Source organism: Jaculus jaculus, chromosome 6, assembly GCF_020740685.1.
Source record: "Jaculus jaculus isolate mJacJac1 chromosome 6, mJacJac1.mat.Y.cur, whole genome shotgun sequence".
NCBI classification, from domain to species: domain Eukaryota; kingdom Metazoa; phylum Chordata; class Mammalia; order Rodentia; family Dipodidae; genus Jaculus; species Jaculus jaculus.
In genome coordinates this window covers 147,784,984-147,808,170 of record NC_059107.1, presented here as the reverse complement: position 1 = coordinate 147,808,170, position 23,187 = coordinate 147,784,984, and the positions used below count along the sequence as shown (strand labels likewise).

Genomic DNA, 23,187 nt, shown 5'->3' with positions numbered 1-23,187 from the left:
GTGGAGTATAGTTGCCAGTGTAAATTAGGTCTGTAAGTGTTAGCTGCTGTTCAGTGATTCTGTGGTGTGCAAGTCCTATTCCACAAGGACATGCCCTCAAGCAGCTGCCATGGTCGCCTAAACCCATCTTACACCAGCGTCACTCACTCAGAGAGGAGGCATGGGGACTTTAAATAGAGTGAGAGCAGACACAGCAGTGCTGGAGATGGTCAGCAGGCAGTGGTTCCTGGCTGGCGGCTTTAGCCTCGTCTTTTGCATTTTATTATTCCCGTTTGGGTCATTTCCTTGTACAGTAGGGAAGTATTTTTTCCATTTGGTATAACTGCAGGCATTGTTTTAAACTTAGAATGCAGAGGAAGCTTCTAATATTGTGTGTACAACCTTATCATACTTAGTGCACGTCTGCTGGGTGCTGGGGCCTGTCCTTGGCCATCTACAGAAGGCCGGCACTGTGTGCTTGTTCTGGTGCCTCCTGGGCTCTTTGGCTGCAGTTCTGGTCAGTTCTGAAGGGGCATTAGGATGAGTTGAAAGGCTGGAACTCCCATGGGACTTTACTGTGGGGAAGAACGGGAGAGCCAAGCTTCCTGCTCTGTTTGAGCCCACGCCTCAGGGCAGATGGAGAAAGTCAGGAAACATAAAATGACCCATATTCTGGGGCAAGGAAGGTTCCAGAAAGTGGGGTTGGGCTCCGATGGGTCCTGAAAGAGCAGTCCATAAAAAAATAAAGCTTCTGAGCTCAGGACTTACCTCTAAAGGAGCAGCACCTTCAGTAGAGTCCAAGGCCACAAAAGGCCAGCGGCGCCCTGCCCGCAGCTGGCCAGACCTGAGCTCTGGCCATGCCCAGAGTTGAGCCTGTACGGGCGGGCAGCCTGCACCCAGCTTCGGAAGCGTGAGGCCCATTTTCTAGGCTGGCTGCTTTGGCAGTGGCAGGATGGTGGGCAAGAACCTCCATGTAGCTGAGGTCTGGAGAATACCGTAAGGAGAGGGAAGCAGGCAGAGTGGGCCGTGAATCATCTGAGGCGGGCCCTGGTCGCTGCAGCCTGTGTGGCAGGGCCTCCCTCGGGTTTTCTGGGACTTGAGTTTGGCTTCCCTTCTGCTGCTGCCCTCATGCCTGGCCTGGTGCTCCAGACCAGCAGCCACCCTGGGTCCTAGGGCCGCATCGTTCCGCCTCGCCCGCCTCGCTCACGCTGCCCGCCTCGCCCGCCTCGCCCGCCTCGGCGCCTCTCACCCCTGCTGCAGCACCTGTGCAGCTCTTCTCAACATGGCACAGGCGTGTGCTGTTTCATACATGGGTGCCCCCTCTCAGAAAGCTCCTTCTGCCAGCCTGCCCCCCAGTCTTTCGGCAGGGGTCGGCTAAAGACAGTTCAGGCCTTCTGTGCACCCAAGCTTCCCCCTTGCCAGGCTCAGTGTGCAACGGAGTAATTGTTTTGATATGTTTCCCACGTCTTTGCCCGTACGTGTTTACTGACTGACCAGAAGGGACAATCGCTGGTAAAGGTTTTCTTTTGTTCTGCTGTTTTGATTTTCAAGGTCAGGTCTCTCTCTAGCCCGGGCTGTCCTAGAATTCAGTATGTAATCACAAGCTAGCCTCGAATTCACAGTAATCCTCCTACCTTAGCCTCCAGAGTGCTGGGATTAAAGGCGTGCACCACCACACCTGACTAATTTTCCTTTTTTTGTTTGTTTTTTTGAGGTAGGGTTTCACTCTAGCTCGGGCTCTCCTGGAATTCACTATGTAGTCTCAGGGTGGCCACGAACTCACGGCGATCCTCCTACCTCTGCCTCCCGAGTGCTGGGATTAAAGGCGTGCGCCACCACGCCCAGCTGACTAATTTTCTTTAAATCATGAGGGCTGGAGATATGGCTTAGTGGCTAAGGCACTTGCCTACGAAGCCAAAAGACCCAGGTTTGATTCCCCAGGACCCAAGTAAGCCAGCTGCACAAGGGGGCGCATGCGTCTGGAGTTCATTTGCAGTGGCTGAAGGCCCTGGGGCTCCCATTTTTCCCCCTCTATCTGCCCCTTTCTCTCTCAAATAAATAAAACAATTTTTAATTATGAATTATTGGGTTTATTCATGGAGAAATAATTATTCATGAGGTTTATTTAGGGGAGCTTCATATCTAGAAAAAGGCTGGGCAGTTCCACACACACGGAAGATTAGACATAGAAGTCTCTTTAAATGACAGACCAGAGAGGATTAAGAAATAGTGAAGGGCCAGGCGTAATGGTGCACACTTTTAATCCCAGAACTTGGGAGGCAGAGGTAGGAGGATTTGCCATGAGTTCAAGTCTACCCTGAGACTACATAATGAATTCCAGGTCAGCCTGAGCTAGAGCAAGGCCCAACCTGAAAAAAACAAACCAAAAAAAAAAAAAAAAAGGAAGAAAGAAAGAAAGAAAGAAAGAAATAGTGCAGGACTCAAAGATCAATATTATGTGTAATCACAGTGAAAGGATACTCCCAAAGCATGCCACAGATAAAAGGCAAGAAGAAAAATGCTCAAACCAAAGTAAGTGTTCACCCCTTCCCAGCCAGGCTGAGGAGGAGGGCACAGTCCTATGGATGTTCAGGTCAGGTTATGGGCAAAAGGAAAAGAAAAGCCTAATTTAAAATTTTAAGTTACTTATTTATTTGGAGGAAGAGAAAAAGAGGTAGATAGACAGAAAATGGGCACACCAGGGCCTGCAGCCACTGCAAACAAACTCCGGACATAAGCTTTAACCTCTGATTAGTATCAGTCTGGATTTCTAAATAATGCCTTGATAAAATGTCTTACTGCCAGGCAAAAGAGTACGCCCCTGTAACCTCAGCCCACGGGAGGCCGAAACTCCTGGGGATCAGAGTGCAGCAGAGTGTACACTCTCATCCCCTCTCAAAGACTGCAGAAGAATGTGTCTCCTCATAGACAGACAGACAGACATACACACACACAAAGTTGCTCTGGGGGCTTCTTCAGTGTGTGAATGTTCCTTGCACAAATCTCACTTGCTTTTACTGTTTTCCCTGCAGAATGAAATGTGCCTGGCCACCCAACAGCTTTCTAAACAACTACTGGCATATGAAAAACAGGTAACGTGATGTTTACACGGTCCTCACTGCTGTGCTTGAGTCTCTCAGTGGCTTATTTTACGTACTTATTTTTTTTTTGTATTATTATTATTTGTTTTGGGGGGTAGAGTCACACTCAAGCTCAGGCTGACCTGGAATTCACTATGTAGTCTCAGGCTGGCCTCAAACTCAAGGCGATCCTCCTACCTCTGCCTCCCATGTGCTGGGATTAAAGGCGTGTGCCACCATGCCCAGCCTTTTGTATTTTTTTTTTTTTATGAGAGGCACATCAGACTTCTTTTTGTTGTTGTTGTTGTTACTTATTTTTTCTTTATTTGAGAGAGAATGGGCGTGCCAGAGCCTCCAGCCTCAGGGGCTTCTTTTTAAGGAGTTCTTCTGTGGGTCCCTTTAGATATCCTTCCTTCCCTCCATTCCTCCCTCTTGCCCTTCCTCCACCTCTCCCTACCTTTCCTATCTTTTTCTCATGGTTTTTCCTTTTGCCTCTCTATTCCCTTCTCACTGACAACTTGGAACTGGGGGCCATCCCCAAACCCGTGTTAGGTACTGGATGGTCTTCAGAAGTAACCAGCTGTCCCTGCAGGTTCCTCATCCCCAGACATGTGAATCAGCACCTCCATCCAGGACATGAGCCCCCAATACAGATACCATTGTGTGCAGATGGGTGGCACAGCCAAGGAGGGCATGGCCCAAGGAGAAGTTGAGCACACTCTGGGGTAGCACATAGGGAGAAGGCACCCCAATTAACTCTGACAGGACATGCTCTTGGAAGAAGAAAGGACGTAGATATGGAGGAGGGGGGGCTCGTGCTTGATTCCTGCCTTCAGTTAACATGTAGCTGTTTATTCTGCTTGGTCATAGAATTTTGCCCTCGGCAAAGGTGATGAAGAAGTGATTTCTACACTCCACTATTTTTCCAAGGTGGTGGATGAGGTAAGAGAGCAACATGGATGGAAAATGGCTGTGATTCGTTTTTGGCTTTCTTTTATCCTAGTTTTGAGTTTTGATTTTAAAATTTCTTCTTAACCATCCGAGAAGATAACATGATGATTCCCCAGGTTCACCCACAGCACGACGTGTATATGGAGTTTGGAGGGAGAGGCTTGGTATTTGTGATTTGGGACTTCTAAGAATCCAGTTGCCTAGGGGTGTAGGTTAGTTTCTCAGGGCTGCTTTAATCTTCTGTGACCTCAGGATGGCTTCAGACAGTAGGGATTTATTCTCTCTGGCCTCTGTGGGGCCACACTCCCTTCAGAGGCTTTAGTGGCATTTCTTCCCTGCAGCATCTGGTGGCTTCCTGTGTGCCTTGGCTTGTGGCAGCATCACTCAAGGCTGACTGTGACTTCACATGGTCTTCCTGCTGCCTGCATTTTTTCATTTCTGCCTGTATCTTCTTATAGGGACAGGTGTCACTGGACTTGGAGGTCCCCTGGAGAATTCATGAAGGCCTCAGTTTAAGTCCTTTCATTGCATTGTAGAGACTGTGTTTCCAAATCCTCATGGTTGGACATATCCTGTGGGGGTGGGGAGGGGATTATCACAGTTGAACCTGTCACAAAGCGTTCCATGCAGCCGTTCTTGTGGCTATACTCACTCTGTGGAAGACTGTTACTAGTATAGTAGTAAATTGCATAAATCCTAATTATAAGAATCTCAAAAGGGTTGGGAATGCTCCTCAGTGGTTGAGTGCTGCCACATAACATGTAGAAGGGCCTGCGTTTGATTCTACCACTGTGAAAAAAATCACAACAGCTCAAATTCTACTGGCGCCAGGCAGCCCCTGCTGCACTAACAGGCCAGCGTACTCAGTTCCACCCGCAAGGCATTTCCAGTGTGTGTGTATGAAGGAAAACCAGGACGGGCTAAGCAAAACCGAATGTGCAGGTGACACTGAAGTAACCACTGAGCTACTGTAGATACTGGATAGAAACATCCGTATACAACTGTCCTGGCTGCATTTCAGGAGCTCAGCACAGTATTAACTCAGCCATGCTCGACCACCTGGGAGTCAGCAGGCTCTGCTGTAAGCAGTGGAGGTGGAGCAGGGAACAAGTTCTCGTTAAGCTGTTTCCCGTCCTATTAGATAGGGGAAAAGACAACCAGAGTCTGCTCCTACTATATTCTCAACACATTTCTGGGGACCAGTTTAACTCAATCTTTTAGTTTTTCAAGGTAGGGTTTCACTGTAGTCCAGGCTGACGTGAAATTCACTATGTAGTCTCAGGGTGGCCTTGAAATCATGGTGATTCTCCTACCTCTGCCTCCCAAGTGCTGGGATTAAAGGTGTGCGCCACCACACCCGGCTGGCTGACTCAATCTTTTCTTTTTGTTTTCAACGAACTTAATTTGGAATAATGCATGACATTTTAAAATTTTTATTTGTAAGCAGAGACAGAGGAAGAGACTGGGAAAGAGAGAGCAAGTGAGAGGATAGTTGTGCCAGGGCCTCTAGCCACTGCAAACGAACTCCAGAGGCATATGCCACTTTGTGCATCTGGCTTTATGTGGGTACTAGGGAATTGAACCTGGATCGTTAGTCTTTGCAGGCAAGCACCTTAACCACTAAGCCATCACCCCAGCCCCCAGTTTAACCCAGTTCTTACACTGTTTACAGGGAGGAAGCCTCGGGTCCCAGAAGTTCAGGGCTCAGTCCTACAAAAGCTATGTTTCATGTGCATGCCAATTATAAGTCTAGACCTCCAGTACTTGCACTGTATAGCTATAAATCGGAGTTGGTCATCATAACTCAAGGACACACTGGTGCTCACCAGTTTACAAAAGGGTGACCAGCCAGATGGAGTGATTCTTTGGCAAGGCATAGGGCAGGGCACATAGCTTCCACTCTATGGGCATGCCCCCTCCACGACCTCCTGTGCTCAGCCCACTGGAAGCTTGTCAGACCCTGTGGCTTCAGGGTTTCTGCAGTGCTGCATCCTATAGACATGGTGGGTTAGGAGCTCAAGCTCCAGCCTCTCTTGCCCTCCCCAGAGCATGCTGATGAGGCTGCAAAGTCCAAGCTTCTAATCATGGCCCGACCTTTCTGGTAACTGTCACCCATGGCAGAGCTCACCCAAGGGTTGCCTTTTTAGAGCAAAAGATATTTTTGCCAGGCATTGTGACACACACCTTTAGTCCCGGCACTTGGGATTAGGAGGATCGACATGAGTTTGAGGCCAACCTGAGACTACAGAGTGAATTCCAGGTCAGCCGGGGCTACAGCAAGACCCTACTATGAAAAAAAGAAAAAAAAGGCAAACAACAACAAAAAGACAGTTTTTCCCCCAGGACATAGTGTCTTGTGTACTCTGTGCCAGGAACCAGGTTCCAAGACCAAATGTTAGAGCAAGCGACGCTGCAAGTACCCCTGCTGCTCAGGAAGTTACAGAGTTTGAGGAGCTCTGGGCCAGGAAAGGGGGACAGATATCAAGCATGTATTTTTTCATCATAGCACACAATATTTGGGCTCTTCAAAATCTGTTGAAAAGAATATGGAACCAGTAGAAAACGTATTTTACATAGGAGAACAAACATGATTTGAGGCAGGCATGTTGACAGACTTCCCTTACTGAGAGAAAGTAAATCACACAGGGGAGAGGCAGCGGACTGAAGTCACGGGGGACCCTGGGCAGGAGAGTTGCTGAGGGAGCCAGGCTCCTTGTCCGACCCTCACTAGGATCCCCAGCCTCCAGTGTTTCCTCCCAGCCCTGCTTTTCTGGGCAGAGGGACGGTTCCTTTGGCGTGAGGGGGTCCACCATGAAGGAGAAGGAGGGGAATGCCTCTCAGCATGCAGCCTCGGTTCGGCACAGGCCTGCCTGCGGTGGACTGGGACAGAGGAGAGAGAGGGCTTGAGAGGCGGTGTCCTCTGGGCTGAAGCTGGGCTGACGGAGGTTCGAGAAAGCCCAGCAGCCAGTGAAGCGCGCGATGCGGGCGGTCGGGCTCCTGTGTGCGCAGACCATCTCCACACCGGGTTACAGGCCCCTGAAGGAAGGAAGCAAGAGCTGTCATTAGGAAGGCCTCCGTTCACAAGCAGAGGCCTGAGGTCTGGCTGGCTTGTCTCAGCAGGAACCCTCCTTCTCCAGGCAAACCTCCTGGCTGCTGGATCGGACCAGCTGGTTCTCGGCCGGCCATTCTTTCCTGGCGGGGCTGCAGGCCTCTGTGAGTGGGACTCCACGCTGAGTCCTGCCAGCAAGCCGGGTTCCCTGCCAGCGAATGCTGCCTCTCAGGGGCGTGGCCCAGGCCGAGCACATAGCCAGGGTTTGCCCAGTGAGCAGAGAGAGCTGTGGGCCGGAGACGCCTTTAGCAAGCTGCACTGACGCCCCAGCTAGTCAGAACCTGCATTTCCGCTTTAGTAGCCCAGGCGTGTTGTGTTCCGTGCTTTATGGGGGTGTTCGTTTGCTGAGGAAGTCCAGCTGAGCTACCTAACCACGCCCATGTGTCCTCTGCGATCCATGGTGATCGCCGTGTTGGTAATGTGCGTAAGTTTCCTCAGCAGAGTTCTGTTTTTCTTTCAGCTTAATGTTCTCCACACAGAGCTGGCTAGGCAGTTAGCAGACACCATGGTTCTACCCGTTATCCAGTTTCGAGAAAAGGATCTCACAGGTAAGTGTGAATCAGTGCAGTTACCTTCAAGAAGTTTAATTCACTTGACAGCCATTTTTGCGCATCTGTTTCTGTCAACACGTGGTTGTTGAGAACTGGATACAGTTCAGCAAACTTTCAGGCCTCACCATGGCCCTGGCTCACCTAAAGGAGGTCACGGGCCAGTAAGACAGACATGGAAGCAGCCCTTGTGAGGTCCCGTGATGAGAGCTGCAGGACAGAGATGCCCAAGCGCCTGGAAGAGTGCACCAAGAGGCGGGGGCTTTGGGGCCACCCAGGCCTGGGCTTAGCGCAGGGACCTCCAGGCTGGGGCCAGTGAAGGGTCCGCAGTTGTCAAGTAGAAGCAGCTGCTGAGGTGTGTGTCACAGGCCCAGGGACCTTGTAAAGGCATGCTGTTCTGGGGAACCATGACAACTGAATACAAAGTGGGAAGCTTGGTGGGGAAGGATCAGTGGGACCCATGTGCGAGGCCCTGGGATGCAGCTGTGACCGCGCTCAGTGTGAGCCTTGAGGTGGCCGTTAGGACTGACAGTGGTTCTTTTAACTAAAGTAAAACTTTAAGGTAATTTAAAACTGATGAGATAACAAAAGTAGCTAAAAATAACTTACTGTTTAAAAGCCTTAGTTGGTGCTAGAGAGATGGCTTAGCGCTTAAGGCACTTACTTGCCTGCGAAGCCTAAGAACCCAGGTTCAGTTCTCCAGGTCCCACATAAGTCACGTGCACATGGTAGCGCATGCATCTGGACTATGTTTGCAGTGGCTAGAGGCCCCGGCATACCCATTCATTCTCTCTCTCTCTGTGTCTGTCGCTAATAAATTTTTAAAAAAGTAAATCAGAAAAAAAAAATTTTTTAACTTAGTTGTTTAAAAAGGGAATCCAGACTTTCTATTCCTATTGTCCTCTATTTCACTGAAAGTACTTATTACTCAGAAAGTGAAGAATTCATTGTGTTTGAGAATACTGAAAATTACTCACCAAACAGACCTAAACCTGAGTATTAGAAGATATGTTCAAAATATATAACTTTGGGCTAGAGAGATAGCTTAGTGGATAAGGCACTTGTCTGCACAAATAAATGAAAATAAAATATTTAAAAAATTAAAAAGAAATTTATCAATTAGCTTGTACAGAGAGAAAACTAAAGGAAATCTGTCAGCTAACTTGTACAGAGGGAATCCTTCACTGGAGGTATTGCTAATACTTGTATGTACTGCCCAAGCCTGCCCAGCGCAGTTCTGTGCTGACTACCAGTCCTAACCAGAAACATCACTGGGTACTTTTTATAAAAGATTAAATAAAATCTTTGGGAAGCCAAGAGTGGTGGTACATGCCTGTAATCCAAGCACTGAGGAAGCAGAGGCAGGAGAATTGCTGTTTAAGGCCAGCCTGGGATACCGAGAGAAAGACTGTGTCTCAACAAGATCTCCCCACCAATAAAGAAAAAATAAGTACTAGGAGTGTGTTGTTATTTTAAAAGCAAACTCCCAAGTCTGAAAGAAAATAATAATCCCATAATCTTGTGTTGGTAGACTTGCTTCCTTCTGGTGTGCTGGGGAAGCAGACTTAGACCTCAGTTCCCAGAAGAACTAATGATGGTAGCCTTTATTCCCCATCACTATCCAACAGAAGATGTTGTAGTTACTTTCTTGTTTCACAGACAAAACATCTGACCAGGACTGGAGGGATTGCTTAGTGGTTAAGGTACCTACCTGCAAAGCCAAAGGACCCAGGTTTGATCTCCTCAGGACCCACATAAGCCAGATGCACAGGTGGCACATGCATGTGGAATTCATTTGCAGCAGCTGGAGGCCCTGGCATGACCATTCTCTCCCTCTCTCCCCCCTCAAGTAAATAAATAAAAGTAAAAAAAAAAATATTTTTTTGTCTATTATTTATTTATTTATTTGAGAGCGACAGACACAGAGAGAAAGACAGATAGAGGGAGAGAGAGAGAATGGGCGTGCCAGGGCTTCCAGCCACTGCAAACGAACTCCAGATGCATGTGCCCCCTTGTGCATCTGGCTAACGTGGGACCTGGGGAACTGAGCCTCAAACCGGGGTCCTTAGGCTTCACAGGCAACTGCTTAACAACTAAGCCATCTCTCCAGCCCCCCAAAAAATATTTTTTTAAATTATTTTTATTTATTTGAATTTTTTTTTTTTACTTATTTATTTGAGAGCGACAGACACAGAGAGAAGGACAGATAGAGGGAGAGAGAGAGAATGGGCGCGCCAGGGCTTCCAGCCTCTGCAAACGAACTCCAGACGCGTGCGCCCCCTTGTGCATCTGGCTAACGTGGGACCTGGGGAACCGAGCCTCGAACCGGGGTCCTAAGGCTTCACAGGCAAGCGTTTAACCGCTAAGCCATCTCTCCAGCCCTATTTTTATTTATTTGAGACAGAGAGAGGAAGAGAGAGAAAGAGAGAGAGTGAGAATGGGCACACCAGGGTCTCTAGCCACCATAAACTCCAGGTGCAAGCACCACCATATGCATCTGGCTCATGTGGGACCTGGAGAATCGAACACAAGTCCTTAGGCTTACACAGGCATGCACTGCAACCACTAAGCCATCTCTCCAACCCAAGTTAAAAAGTATTTTTTAAAATCTGACCAAAAGCAGCTGATACAAGGAAAGGGTTTATTTTGGCTTACAGTGTTATGTGGATGTTTCAGCATAGCAAGGAAAAAGGATGGCAAAACAGAGTCTGGACATCACATGTTGCCACAGCTGTGCAGGAGTGAACTGAGTTCTGGCAAGGGGGAGCTGGCTATAACACCCCTAAGCCTGCCCCCCAGCAGCACACCTCCTCCAGCAAGGCTCCGCCTCCCAGATTGCCAGCAGCTGGGGACCAAGCATTAAGAACACCTGAGTCTGGGGACAGCTGATTCAAGATACCACAGAAGGATCCACACTTGCCCAGAATGGTGATTCTTTTCCAAGAGAATAAAACCACTCATTTACTACTAAAAACAGAAGCTTCATAATGTCTGAGGAAAGGCCAATCAAATTATCCTTTCCTGATTACATAAAAACGTAAATTTGAAGTGTTCAACCCAGTTTACACTTGCTTCAACATCAGAGCTAAAATTAGAGTCTGGAGTCCTATCTGCTTAGGCAAGCAGTGTTTTATTGCCATTTTGTCTGTTGTCCCTCAATGCAACCCAAAGAAAACACAAGAGATATTTACAAAGCTTTAAAAATTGATGTTAGCCAGGAGTGGTGGCACATGCCTTTAATCCCAGCACTCAGGAGGCAGAGGTAGGAGGATCACCGTGAGTTCGAGGCCACCCTGAGACTATATAGTTAATTCCAAATCAGCCTGGGCCAGAGTGAGACCATACCTCGAAAAACAAAACAAAAAAATATTGGTGTTAAAGAACAAAAACTGCTCCCAACAGGAAGCAAAACGTGGAGTGAAGGAAAGAAAAACACAAGAGGGGAAGGGCAGACAGCAACCTGCCATCAGAAAAAGTAAGAATAGCAGGCAGAGAAGTTTAAAAGGCTGGAAGCAGTTTAGATACAAACTGAGAAATAACAGAGAAGCTGTGAACTGCTTTGTTTTTAGACTAAGTAAGAAGTAAGAATGCATTGTTAAGAGTAGTCACTCTCCGTGGGAAGAAATGGCTTAGCAGTTAAGGTGCTTGCCGGCAAAGCCAAAGGACCCATGTGAAGCCAGGTGCACAGGGTGGTGCATGAGTCCAGAGTTCATTTGCAGTGGCTAAAGGCCTTGGCACGCCCATTTTCTTTGTAGCTGCCTCTTTTTCTCTCTAATAAATAAACAGAATATTTCAAAAAAAAAAAAAAAGAGCAGTCACACTTACGTGTCTGTCTCTGGTGTGTGTGTGGTGTGTACTTTTGTATAGGTACTTGCGAGTGCACACACATAAGTATGTATGGAGGCCAAAGTGGCATCCAGTGTCTTCCTCTGTCGTTCTCCTGCCTGAGTTTAGTGAGACTCGGGCTCTCCCTGAGCCCAGGACTCACGGATTCAGCTAGCCAGCAGTTCTCAAGGACCCTTCTGCCTCCACCGCCCCGGGGCTGGGATTGCAGGTACATAGCACCGTGCCTGGCCTTCACGTGCATTCTGGAGCTCCAAACTCAGGTCCTGTGCTTGCACAAGAACTTTACCCACTGAGCAGCCTCCCCAGCCTGTCTCTGTGTCCTAAGTGTTTAACTTGGACAGTTGTTACTTTTTTTTTTTTCAAGGCAGGGTCTCACTCTGGTCCAGGCTGACCTGTGATTAACCATGTATTCTCAGGGTGGCCTCAACTCACAGCAATCCTCCTACCTTTGCCTCCTGAGTTCTGGGATTAAAGGCGTGAGCCACCACACCTGGCTGTCATTACTTTAAAAAAAAAATATTTTTATTTATTTGGCAGAGAAAGGTGGGGAGAGAGAGAGAATGGGGGCAACAGGGCCTCTAACCACTGCAAATGAACTCCAGACGCATGCACTCCCTTGTGCATCTGGCTAACGTGGGTCCTGGGGAATCGAACTTGGGTCCTTAGGCTTTGCAGGCAAATGCCTTAACCTCTAAGCCATCCCTCCAGTCCTACAGTCATTACTTTTAATGAACTTTTGGTTGTTTTGTCTTGGTACATGCTGGTGTTGGAGTCATGGTTACTGGTGTTGGCTTGTTGCTATACAATGTATCAATTTGTGTACTAGCACAAGCCCCCTATATTCCTTTGCCCACTGATAAGTCTAACAGTAACAAGAGGCAGTGCTGGGTTCTGGGTGTAGTTCTGACTATTCCAAAGAAAAATGTATTAACACACTTTGGGGCTCCTTAGGATATCTATGGCAAGTACCTGAGCACCACTCTGCCTCCTCGCGTCCCCGGGGGTGCCATGTCCTTCTTAGATCCACAACCCCTGTCTGGAGAGGAAGGAGCACAAGGGCAGGAAAGAGCACTGACTGAAGTGTCACCGCAGCCACCATGAGAGCAGGGGGCACAAGGGGCTGAGGGCAGTGCATCTACTCTTGTCTGGGTTATTATGTTTCCCTTACGTCTGTTCTAACATGTTTTCTTTCCTCTTGTTTAGAGGTAAGCACGTTAAAGGATCTTTTTGGGCTTGCCAGCAATGGTAGGTCCCTTCTCCATCCGTGGTACATGGGTTTGGTGATGTGGATTTGAGAAAGTATGGGAGAAACAATGAAAGTTCTAGATGCTCAACTCTCTTTCTTTTTCTTAGAGCACGACCTCTCGATGGCAAAATACAGCAGGCTGCCTAAGAAAAAGGAGAATGGGAAGGTGAGCGTACCTGCTGTCACTTCTCATTTCAGTTACTCTGCTTTTGTAACCTCCTTGTGTAAACCTGTCAGAGGGGTGTGATGAATTCATGTATTTATGAACTTATAAAACTATTTATTCTGTGCCTCATAAATAGGCTGCCACTTCTCAATTCTAACTTTTCTACCTGGTTTATTAAACACCAGCTTGGAACCACTGTGAAAGTGTCATCACACAGTGATGAGCCTACACGAGGTGCTCCGTCAGGTTGTCTGACCCCTGCCCTACTCGGTCACTTGACCTCCTTGCCAGCTGTTGACCTGTGCACCGGCCCTGACTTTCCAGGTGTTTTTCTACCATGGGGAATAGTGCATCTAATTACAAATCTTACTTCTATTAGGTGATTTCCTTGGATATAGTCTTCTTTTTAAATTTTGTTTATTGTTTGTTTATTTGAGAGAGAGAGGAAGAGGCAGAGAGAAAGAGAGAATGGGCACGCCAGGGCCTGTAGCCTCTGCAAATGAACTCCAGATGCATGTGCCCCCTTGTGTATCTGACTAACATGGGTTCTGGGGAATCGAACTGGGGTCCTTAGGCTTCACAGTCAAACACCTTAACAGCTGAGCCATTTCCCCAGCCCGGATATAGTCTTTTGAGTGAACCACAATGTGTGAGGCTTTGATTCCTGCTACTGTATTATATTTCTAAAGAGCAGCACTGGGCGTGGCCCCCAGAAAGGTACTACCTTCACCTTGTGTGGCCTCAAGCACTAGATGCTATTCATGTGGAATTTTATTGGAATATTTTTCAAGTTGAGGTGGAATTTTAGCTCTGTGTTATGATCTTTGGTACATGGACGCTCTTGCAGAATTCTCACACTCCGTAAATGACTTGGAGTTTGTTTCTTTGTTTTTTACTTTTGATCAGATGAAGACTGAAGTTGGGAAAGAGGTGGCAGCGGCCCGGCGGAAGCAGCACCTGTCATCCCTCCAGTACTACTGCGCACTCAACGCGCTTCAGTATCGGAAGCGGATGGCGATGATGGAGCCCATGATAGGCTTCGCCCACGGACAGGTAGGGGAGCCCTGCACGTCGGAGAAACTGAAGCAGCCTAACAGAGAAGAACAGACACACCTCCCTGCAAACTTCCTGAGGCTCATGCTTTGGGAGAGCTTCCAGCTGGGCCCGACCATCTTTGGCTGGACTTTGAGGCCATATGTTCAGGAAATGATGGCTGGATCCCAAGCCTCACTTGGGAAGGAGCCTGACTGGCTTTGTCTGTCATCCAAATGAAAGCCACGCCTGGTCCAGCTTTCCTAGCAGTAGCTCTCTACCCAGGCCAACGGCTGGTTGACCAGGCGTGTATGCCCTCCTTTCCAGGCCGATGGCTGGCTCTGAACTAAAGTGTGGGTATTATTTTGCTATTCTGCACACTTCGACCCACACTGACTGGGTCATTCTCACATGATGGCCCTGAGGTCACTGGCAGTGTCTGAGCTGGGAAATGTTGATAGCCTGGTGAAATCTTCTGTCGGCGAATCATGTGGCTTCTTCACTCTGTTGAGTGGTCTGCTGAGTGTTTGTCTCAAAGGACGCTTCAGTTTCAGAACAGGGACCTGACTGCTGTGGGAGGCAGGCTGATGTCGTCTTCTACCCCTTCCACTCTGCCCTGCCTTAGCCCCGCTATGCCGACTCCAAAACTTCACGTCGTATATGAGAAGTGTGCCCAGAGCAATTTGATTATCTAGGAACAGAAAACAATGTGAGAAAACAAAATGTTGATGAGACTTGTCACCAACTTAAAAAAAAAATATATGAACATCTTTTATACATTTAAACATTTTTAAAAGAAATACATCATCATTGAGGAAAAGGGGGATAAAAGCAACTTTAAGCCTCTGAGCATGTCATAGAATGATCTCTTGAGAGTCAAGGTTGTGGAGGTGCATATCCACAGATTCCAGCCATTTCTCTAATACTCAGTCCACCATGATATCTTACCCATGGCCAGGCAGGCTCTCCTGGTTGAAGGGTACTGTAAGGTTCAGGAGTGACCAAGATCACAGAGACCACTCTGAGGCAAAGATGGAAGCTTTTATTCGGGAAAACATGAGCTGCCAGGTCTGACTCTCAAGAGCAGAGCTGTCAACTGGAGGCCAGAAACCTAGACCTGGGGCATTGTTAGGCAAGGAAAGGATAATGGCTGGGTGGTTTCTTGAAGAACGTGGATGACCCACTTCCTTATGTCTCGGCCGCCCTTCTGCTGTAACTCCATTTTGTCCTGACCTAACAAATACCATAACACAAGGGGAGTTAGGTAGTCACTGCTTGGCAAAATGACCCCAGGAGAACTTGGGATAGGCTAAGGAAACTGGTGGGAGAGGGAGAGCCTCCGTATTTAGCTGTCTTTCTAATATAGTTGTTACAAGTTTGGATCTTCACAAGCAACATAACCTTCCTGTCATCTGGCTAAGGCTGAGTAATTTGGGGCTTCAGCCTGGGCAAATCCTGGGAGCCACCTTCCCCAAAATGGACACTGGAATGGTATTCTGGTCTCCTTTGTATTTCACTGCCTTGCTGCTGGGACAAAACAGCTGACCAGATACAAGTAAAGGAAAGAAAGGGTTTGTAATGGTTTTTGGTTCCAAGGGAAGTTTCATGGAGAGGAAGGTATGGCGACAGGAACATGAAGCAGACCAGTGACCCTCTTCCTCCAGCAAGGTTCTCTTTAGTTCCCACCTCATTTCATGTGTGCCCTCCCTGGACTGACATTTTGTCTTTGGGAGCAAGAACTTGTGCTTGTGGGCTGGAGAGATGGTTTAGCGGTTAAGCGCTTGCCTATGAAGCCTAAGGACCCTGGTTCAAGGCTCGTTTCCCCAGGACCCATGTTAGCCAGATGCACAAGGAGGCACACGTGTCTGGAGTTCGTTTGCTATGTGGCTGGAGGCCCTGGTGCTCCCATTCTCTCTCTTTCTCTCTATCTGCCTCTTTCTCTGTCTGTTGCTATCAAATAAAGAAAAAGAAAAAGAACTTGTGCTCACATAAGGCCCTTGAGTTAGTGTCTTAGACAATGGCTCAATCTGGCTGGGAGCTTGCTTGCTTGGAGGCCTTCCTCATAAGAAAGGCCTAAGGGATGGGTTTGATGCCAGCTGCTTCCACGCTTTTTCACAGCCAAGGACTTTACCACTTCTCCCAGGCGAGCTTCTTAAGTGAGTGTTTCGGCCATAGGGGAGGAGACTGTGGGTGCTGTCAAACAGACTCGGCCCCTGGGCCTAGGAGGATAGAGTACACCATCATGGCTTGGTGACAGGGTCATCAGGTTGGAGGACTGAAGATGTCTCACTTTTTAGCCCAACAGAAGACACAGGACAGGTTCGTCCCTTCTCCTGCAGAGTTTTAGATCCTAACAAAAACCATGCCCCTCTCTGAGCTATGGACATTGTCCAGCTCACAGGTGTGGCTGACTGGGCAGCACTGGCTCTCCTGCCCCTGCCCCTGCCCCATTCCCAGCCCCAGGGCATCAGCGTTTATGGCGTGAGCACCTGCCTTTGTTAGCTGAAGGCAGGCAGGGTGTGGGCTCATTTGGTGGCTTCTCAGCACCACCCACCTTGGTGGAGTCTGCACTCCACTGTGGCTTCCCTGGTCCTTGGTAAACAGGTTTGCAATTAAGTCATGAGTCAGACCTCTAAACTGTACAGGGTCTAGAGCACAAAGAAATGACCTCCCGGATGGTATTGACATGTCAGCTCTGGGTCATGGGCTGGAGAAGCAGCATCTTTCCCTCCGCTCATCATGTGGCTGGGATTGAGTGGCCCCGCCCCAGAGAATTCAGAGTAACTCCAGAGAGCAGGCTTGGAGTGCCCAGTGTGGTGGCGCATGCCTTTAATCCTAGCACTAGGCGGGAGGCAGAGGTAGGAGGATCGCAGTGAGTTTGAAGCCACCCTGAGACTACATAGTGAATTCCAGGTCAGTCTGAGCTAGGGTGAGATCCCACCTCAAAAAACAAAAAATAAAAAAAGATGAGTAATAATAAACTGACTAGAATCATTTTACTATTTGGCATTGCAGGGATTGAAAATTTCATTGATAGTGCAATCTCTGAGTCAGAGATCAGTAAGCCAGGACATCTACTATGTGTATTAGCGGGCATCGGGACAATTGTGGTCAGCATCTATTTTCTAAGGGCAGTGGTATGAGCACCTTCCCAGAGGTCCCCCCACTCAGGGCTTAGTGGCCTTCCACATTGGATGGATGAGCTGTACATGCTAAATTGTTTTTCGTCATAGCATTGACTCACAACTGAGACTGACCTGGAAATCACTCTGTGAAGGGCCATCCTGCACCTCAGCCTCCTAAGTGCTGGTATGAACATCATGAACTACCACGCCCAGTCAGTATCCAGGGTTTGAAAGCCTTTACTAAACATGGGGCTTTGCAGGGCGTCAGAACTGCCCACAAGTGTGCTTCTCCCCACCCTCTTCTGCACAGCCTGTCGTCAGCTGTCAGGACATCTGGGAAGTGTCACAGTGGAGGCACCCAAAACAGCAGTTTCTTCTATGGCTACCAAACGCCAGCAACTGTGCTGTCCTCTGGTCTCCATGATGCCACTTTCCCCGGGCCGAGAAAGTGCCCATTCCAGGACCTCATGGGGACCAGGAGCGCCGGTCCCGCATACCAGCACCAGAGTCCACTGCACCCCTATGGGCAGTGTGCGCTCGAGTTAATGTCGTCGTCATCAGAAGAGGCTTCTGCACTCCAGCCCAGTTTCTCCCTGCAGCAGCTCACGCGGTCAGCCGACCATCTGACCCACATCCCAGCTGTGTGTGACCCAGACATTGAGCCCCTCGGGGTCAGGTTGACATCTTGTCTGCACCATAGCCAATGTTTGCCTGGTTCTCACTGCTCCTGAGCATCTGCCACATGTCACACCCACATGGTGATAGAGCTGGGACAGTTACTGACACCTCAAGGGACAATTGAGAATTCATCCAGGAAAAAAAAAAAAAAAAGGCTGCTGGTGGTAATTAAAAGAATCATCAGTATGTTTACAGAAACACTTCATGGGCCAAGCCCTCATCCTACTTTATTCCTGACATTTCCAGCCTTTCAGCAAGATAGCCAGGCTCCCTTTCCCCTGTTTTATAAACACACTCGGGATGTGGGGAGTCATTCTCAGCCAGTGTGGGGAGCTGGCAGGTATTGCCAACTGCAGGGAAGAGCTCCCCGCCCCACACGGTCTCATGTTTGGGGAGTTCATCAGCCAGCAACCCCTGGTGACTTTCAGGATATCATAATTATATCTTTCAGATTAACTTTTTCAAGAAAGGAGCAGAGATATTCTCCAGAAGTATGGACGGCTTCTTGTCCTCTGTTGCAGACATGGTGCAGAGGTAATGCGGCTCTCTGGTATGGGTCTTGTGTGCCTTTTGTCTTTCCTGCAGCCTCTCTAGAAGGTGTGAGGAGGCTTTTGCCTTCGGAGGGCCCACAGAGCTCTATGCACCCTGCACCTGAGCCACCTCTGTAAAGGTCCGTGATGTGGTTTCCTCAGTTTCTGCCTTGCTGAAGCCCAGGGTTTTCCTGATGTGAAAGGGCTAAGTAAGAGATTAAAGTATCCATATACTTCTCATGGAGTCCTGGGTGCCTGGGTCAGGATTTCCTTTGTTAATATTCACATTTCACATGTCTCAAGCACATGAGTTCAGGTTAAATTTGCTTTTGTCTTGAGCCAATGGATCTGCAGCCAGCATTGCCCCCCCCTTTCAGAAGACTCTTGCCCTCACATTAGTTCATTATAGACAAAGTGTTGAGTCTCTTTTTTATTACCTTACCAAGATACAGCTGTGAAATGGAGATGGAGGAGATGGCCTAGCAGTTAAGATGCTTATCTGCAAAGCCAAGGGACCCAGGTTCAATTCCCCAGTACACACATGAGACCAGATGCCCAAGGTGGTACATGTGTCTGGAGTTCGTTTATAGTGGCTGGAGGCCCTGGCATGCCTGTTCTCTCTATATATTTACCTCTTTCTCTCTGTCGCTAACTCATTCTCAAATAAATAAATAAATAATTTAAAACTCTATTCCTCCTCAGATAGTCCTGTCCATACTTAGTGGGTGGTCTCTTCCCTCTTCTCTCAGGTTCCATGATGGGAGGAGCTCTAAGGTGCCCCATGAACAACCCCTTCATGTCAGGCTACTTTTAGCCTGGACACAGCTGTGTGATTCCTTGAGAACCTGTTATGAGTTCTAGAGTTTAGAAGTGAGTGAGTGTGTTTAAAAAATAAGCAAGGGCTGGAGAGATGGCCTATTGGTTAAGGTGCTTTCCTAGATAGCCAAAGGACCCAGGTATGATTCCCCAGTACCCATGTAAGTCGGATGTACAAAATGGTACATGCTTCTGGAGTTTGTTTGCAGTAGCTAAAGGTCCTGGCACACCCATTCTCATTCTCTCTCACAAATAAACAAAAATAAAATAATTTAAAAAGAAAAATAAGCAAAATGGCAAGAGGTGGCGGCAGGAAGATTAGGAGTCCAAGGCCAGGCTCAGCTACATAGTAAGTTCCAGGCCAGGCCAAACCATCATGGGTCATATGATACACCACACTCAAAAGGAAAACATGCAAAATGGAAATAATGAATATAGAATTTTCATGTGGAGAAATAAAAGGTTTCTAGTTTCTAAAAACTATTAAATTTCAAAATAGCTTAATAAGGTCAAGCAGTAGAATTTACTTAGGCCAAAGTCTACCTATAAGGCTCTGAAAATAAAGAATAAAGAACCCATGGCAGGCATGGGGTCTCAGGGAGAGGGCTGAAATTGTGAGCTCCTTCCTGAAGCCCTTGAGCTGGGCTTGGCCCACAGGGAGCAACACAGGGTGGATTAGAAAGATGTCACAGAGCAGTCTGCAAATGTGATTTTGCTTTCTTCTCTTTTATGTGACGATTAGTGTCTGGGCATGCTGGCAGAAAGTCAAAAGAAGAGCTTAACAAATTGTCTTATTGTAACAGGACCTCACTGTTTTTCATCCCACTACAGTTCTTGAACCTCAAGACTTTGTTTCTGGGAGAACCATCGTATTTCAAATGGTTCTCATGTACTAGATCATATTTCTAACAGATGACAGGACATTTGTGACCAGGCATCTGAGATGCCATGGCATACCCTTTCTGTAGACCCCAGCACTATGTCGCTTCCCTCCTTGTCAGCCAAAGTGTGGCTCCAGCCATTCCTAAAGGGCCATGACAGCCATGAGAGCCTGTGCCCTGACAGCACAGCCTCCTCTACAGTCTCTGTGCAAGTCACCCATCTGCTGTCTGACTAGGTGTACCTCGCTACAGGGTGACAGGCACAGATGGAGGTCCACATTCAACCTTGAAGCACTTGAACTTCAAGTTCGCTAACTATCATATTTAATAAATTCAATTTCCTAGGGTGTGTGTTGGCATGGCTCTATAATCCCAGCTGGGGGGCGGGTGATAAAGGTAGGAAGGGTGAGAGTTCAAGGCCAACCTGGGCTACAGAGGGAAACTTTGTCACAAAACAAAACATGCTGATTTTCTTTTTTAATGTAATTTAATTTTTTTAAATATTCTATTTATTTGCAGACAGAGAGATACAGGCACACACAGTGAGTGTGTATGCATGAGAGTACATGTGTGCATGCACCAGGGCCTGCAGCCACTGCAAATGAACTTCAGATGCATGCACCATTTTCTGCATCTGGCTTTCCGTGGGAACTAGAGAATTGAACCTGGGTTGTTAAGCTTTGTAAGCAAGTGCCTTAACCACGGAGCTGTCTCTCCAGCCCTCATTCCATCCTTATCCTGGGGTAGTGTGAAGCAGGCCAAGCAATGAAGTTTGTCCTCCAGTGCCAACCCTGTGGTCTCCCGTGTCAGAAAAGCCAGAATTCACCTAGACAGATTGTTTGCATTGCGCCACATTAGCAGAACAGGGTGGGAGACTGGGGAGATGGCCCAGTGGATAGGTGCTTGCTGACCTGAGTTTGAGCCCCCTTGGAGCCCATATAAAGCCTGATACAAAGTGGTGCGTGCATCTGTAATCCCAATACACCTAGGGCAATGGGAGGAGGAATTAGGAGAATCTAGAAGCTCACAAGCAATAGCAGCAAAAATAAATTAGGTGGGGCTGGAGGGATAGCTTAGCAGTTAAGACACTGGCCGCAAAGCCAAAGGACCCAGGTTCGATTCCCCAGAACCCATGTAAGCCAGATGCACAAGTTGATGCATGTGTCTGGACTTCGTTTGCAGTGGCTGGAGGCCCTGGCATACCCATTCTCTCTTTCTCTGTGTCTCAAATAAATAAGTAAAAATATTAAACAAAAAGTAGGTGGAAGGAGAGGCAAGACACCCCAGGGCTGTCCTATAACCTACACACACATGCCCTGGCACATGCACGCTCATACATATATATACATGCATGCATGCATCCACACACAAATAAAAGAGAACAGGGTGGGAGGTACGAGGCAGGATAAGAGAAAAGCCCAAGGCACTCCCTCTGCGAAGCAGTGGACTTGCTGCATCCCCCCCCCCACCCCCCGTCCAGCTCCTGGCCTGTGCCTTCATAGTACTGTCATCTCATTTACCAGTGTGGAGAAGTGGGACACTGCATCTCTAGTTTGCATTCTCAGGTGGGTGGGCCACATTGGACACGCTATGTCCTAGACTTTACAGCCCACATCTGCCACCACGGGTGGGGAGCCTGGTGAGGCCTCGCTGTATAGGCAAAAGAGCACCTGTGCACACAGAAGCAGGCCTGGGCATTGGGTCACTACCCTTCTGTGGGCAGCCCTTGGTCTCTGGGGCAGTTTATGACTGTCACAGGACAAAGGTCTCCCTTGGCTTCATTGTACTTGGGTACATCCTAGCCAATGTGTATCTCCAAGCTGTCTCCAACAGCCCTGCTCAAATCCAGAACAGGGGAGTACTGTGTTCACCCCTTACGAGACTTCCAGGGCTGCCTATGTGTGTGGCCCTGAGGATGGGTTCCAAGAGCTTTTGCTAAAGTTGGCATCAGCAGGTCCAAGTGAGCCTGGTGCCCCTGCCAGCCGTGAACCTGCCAGCCAGGTTCAGCTTTGTGGTGGTGCTCCCGTGTTCTTTCAGAACACGGTCTCAGACGCTTCTGGTGATGCTAAACTGAGGCCCTGTGTTCTCTAGCATTCAGGGCTTAAGTAAAAGGGTGGAGAGCTGTGGCTATCAGGAAAGCAGGAGGCCTCGAGGGCGAAGTAGACCCTGCCTCCTGCTTCCTAGAGGTGCCAGTTTGGCCCGTGATGAGTGACTGAACTAATGCCCGCTGACTTAAGTATTCAGGTCGAACTGGACGCTGAGGCCGACAAGATGCGTGTGTCCCAGCAAGAACTACTGTCTGTGGATGAATCTGTTTATACTCCAGACGTGGATGTGGCTGCGCCCCAAGTCAACAGGAACCTCATCCAGAAAGCCGGCTACCTTAATCTCAGAAAGTGAGAATGCCCATGCCTGCCTCCCCAAACTCTGCTTTGCCCGGGATGTAGCTCCAGAAGGCGATCACACAGGTGGCCACAAAATCCTGGGGTGGAAGTGGGCGAGTTGGGGGAAAGCTGCTCACTCTCCCATCAGGAGCTCAGGAAGCCTCTGTGGCCCAAGTCACAGACCTCACTGGGATGTGAGTGTGACAGCTGCAAGAACTCAGAGCCAGGGACTCGTGGCCACTGGAGTTAGTCCCTGGCCCCTGCTGGCTGGCAGAGACCCACAGTGAGGCAAGACCCAGGTCCCAGCGTAGTTCATGTAGGTGGACTGTACGTATTGTGCTCACATCAGGTCGGGAATGAAAGGGATGATCAGGTTTTACTGAATAAGAGCAGGAGGGGGCAGATGGTCAAGAGTACTGGCAGAAAGAAAGAGAAAGAAAAAAGGAAGGGAGGGAGGAAGGGAAGAGAGGGGAGGGGAGGGGCAAGGAAGGAAGGAAGGTCAGTCTTGGAGCAGCACGGCTAGGGACTTGCACATAGTTGCTACTTAGTAAACATTAAGTCATGTGATAGGCCCTTAGTGGGGATACCTGAAGAGGAAGTGCTGCTCTTCTGTCTGTAGAGCCCCTCCAAGGCTTGTCAACGCCTGGACGTCACCAGCTAACCGACCCCATTAGTTCTGCAGGGCTAAAGACTTCCATAGAGTTTGGTGTTATTGTCCACAGAAGTGCATTTTCCTCTTGCAGGCATCCCACAAAATGAGAAGCCTCCAGTTAGAGCAAACCCAGGCAGGCAAGGGTCCCCAGGATTGGGGTGGGG

General features: G+C 48.5%; 1 protein-coding gene across 3 annotated transcripts in view; it reads left to right on the top strand.

Moving 5' to 3' along the window:
* The window catches only part of Appl2 (adaptor protein, phosphotyrosine interacting with PH domain and leucine zipper 2), a 61,732-nt gene that overhangs the window by 22,059 nt on the left and 16,486 nt on the right, over positions 1-23,187 (top strand). For all 3 annotated transcript variants that reach the window (XM_004650235.2, XM_045152642.1, XM_045152641.1), the window contains 8 exons: positions 3,012-3,071; positions 3,930-4,001; positions 7,580-7,667; positions 12,717-12,758; positions 12,867-12,925; positions 13,832-13,978; positions 18,212-18,294; positions 22,225-22,383. In XM_004650235.2, the coding sequence (XP_004650292.2) occupies positions 3,012-3,071; positions 3,930-4,001; positions 7,580-7,667; positions 12,717-12,758; positions 12,867-12,925; positions 13,832-13,978; positions 18,212-18,294; positions 22,225-22,383 (710 nt within the window). The remainder of the gene's footprint in view (positions 1-3,011; positions 3,072-3,929; positions 4,002-7,579; positions 7,668-12,716; positions 12,759-12,866; positions 12,926-13,831; positions 13,979-18,211; positions 18,295-22,224; positions 22,384-23,187) is intronic.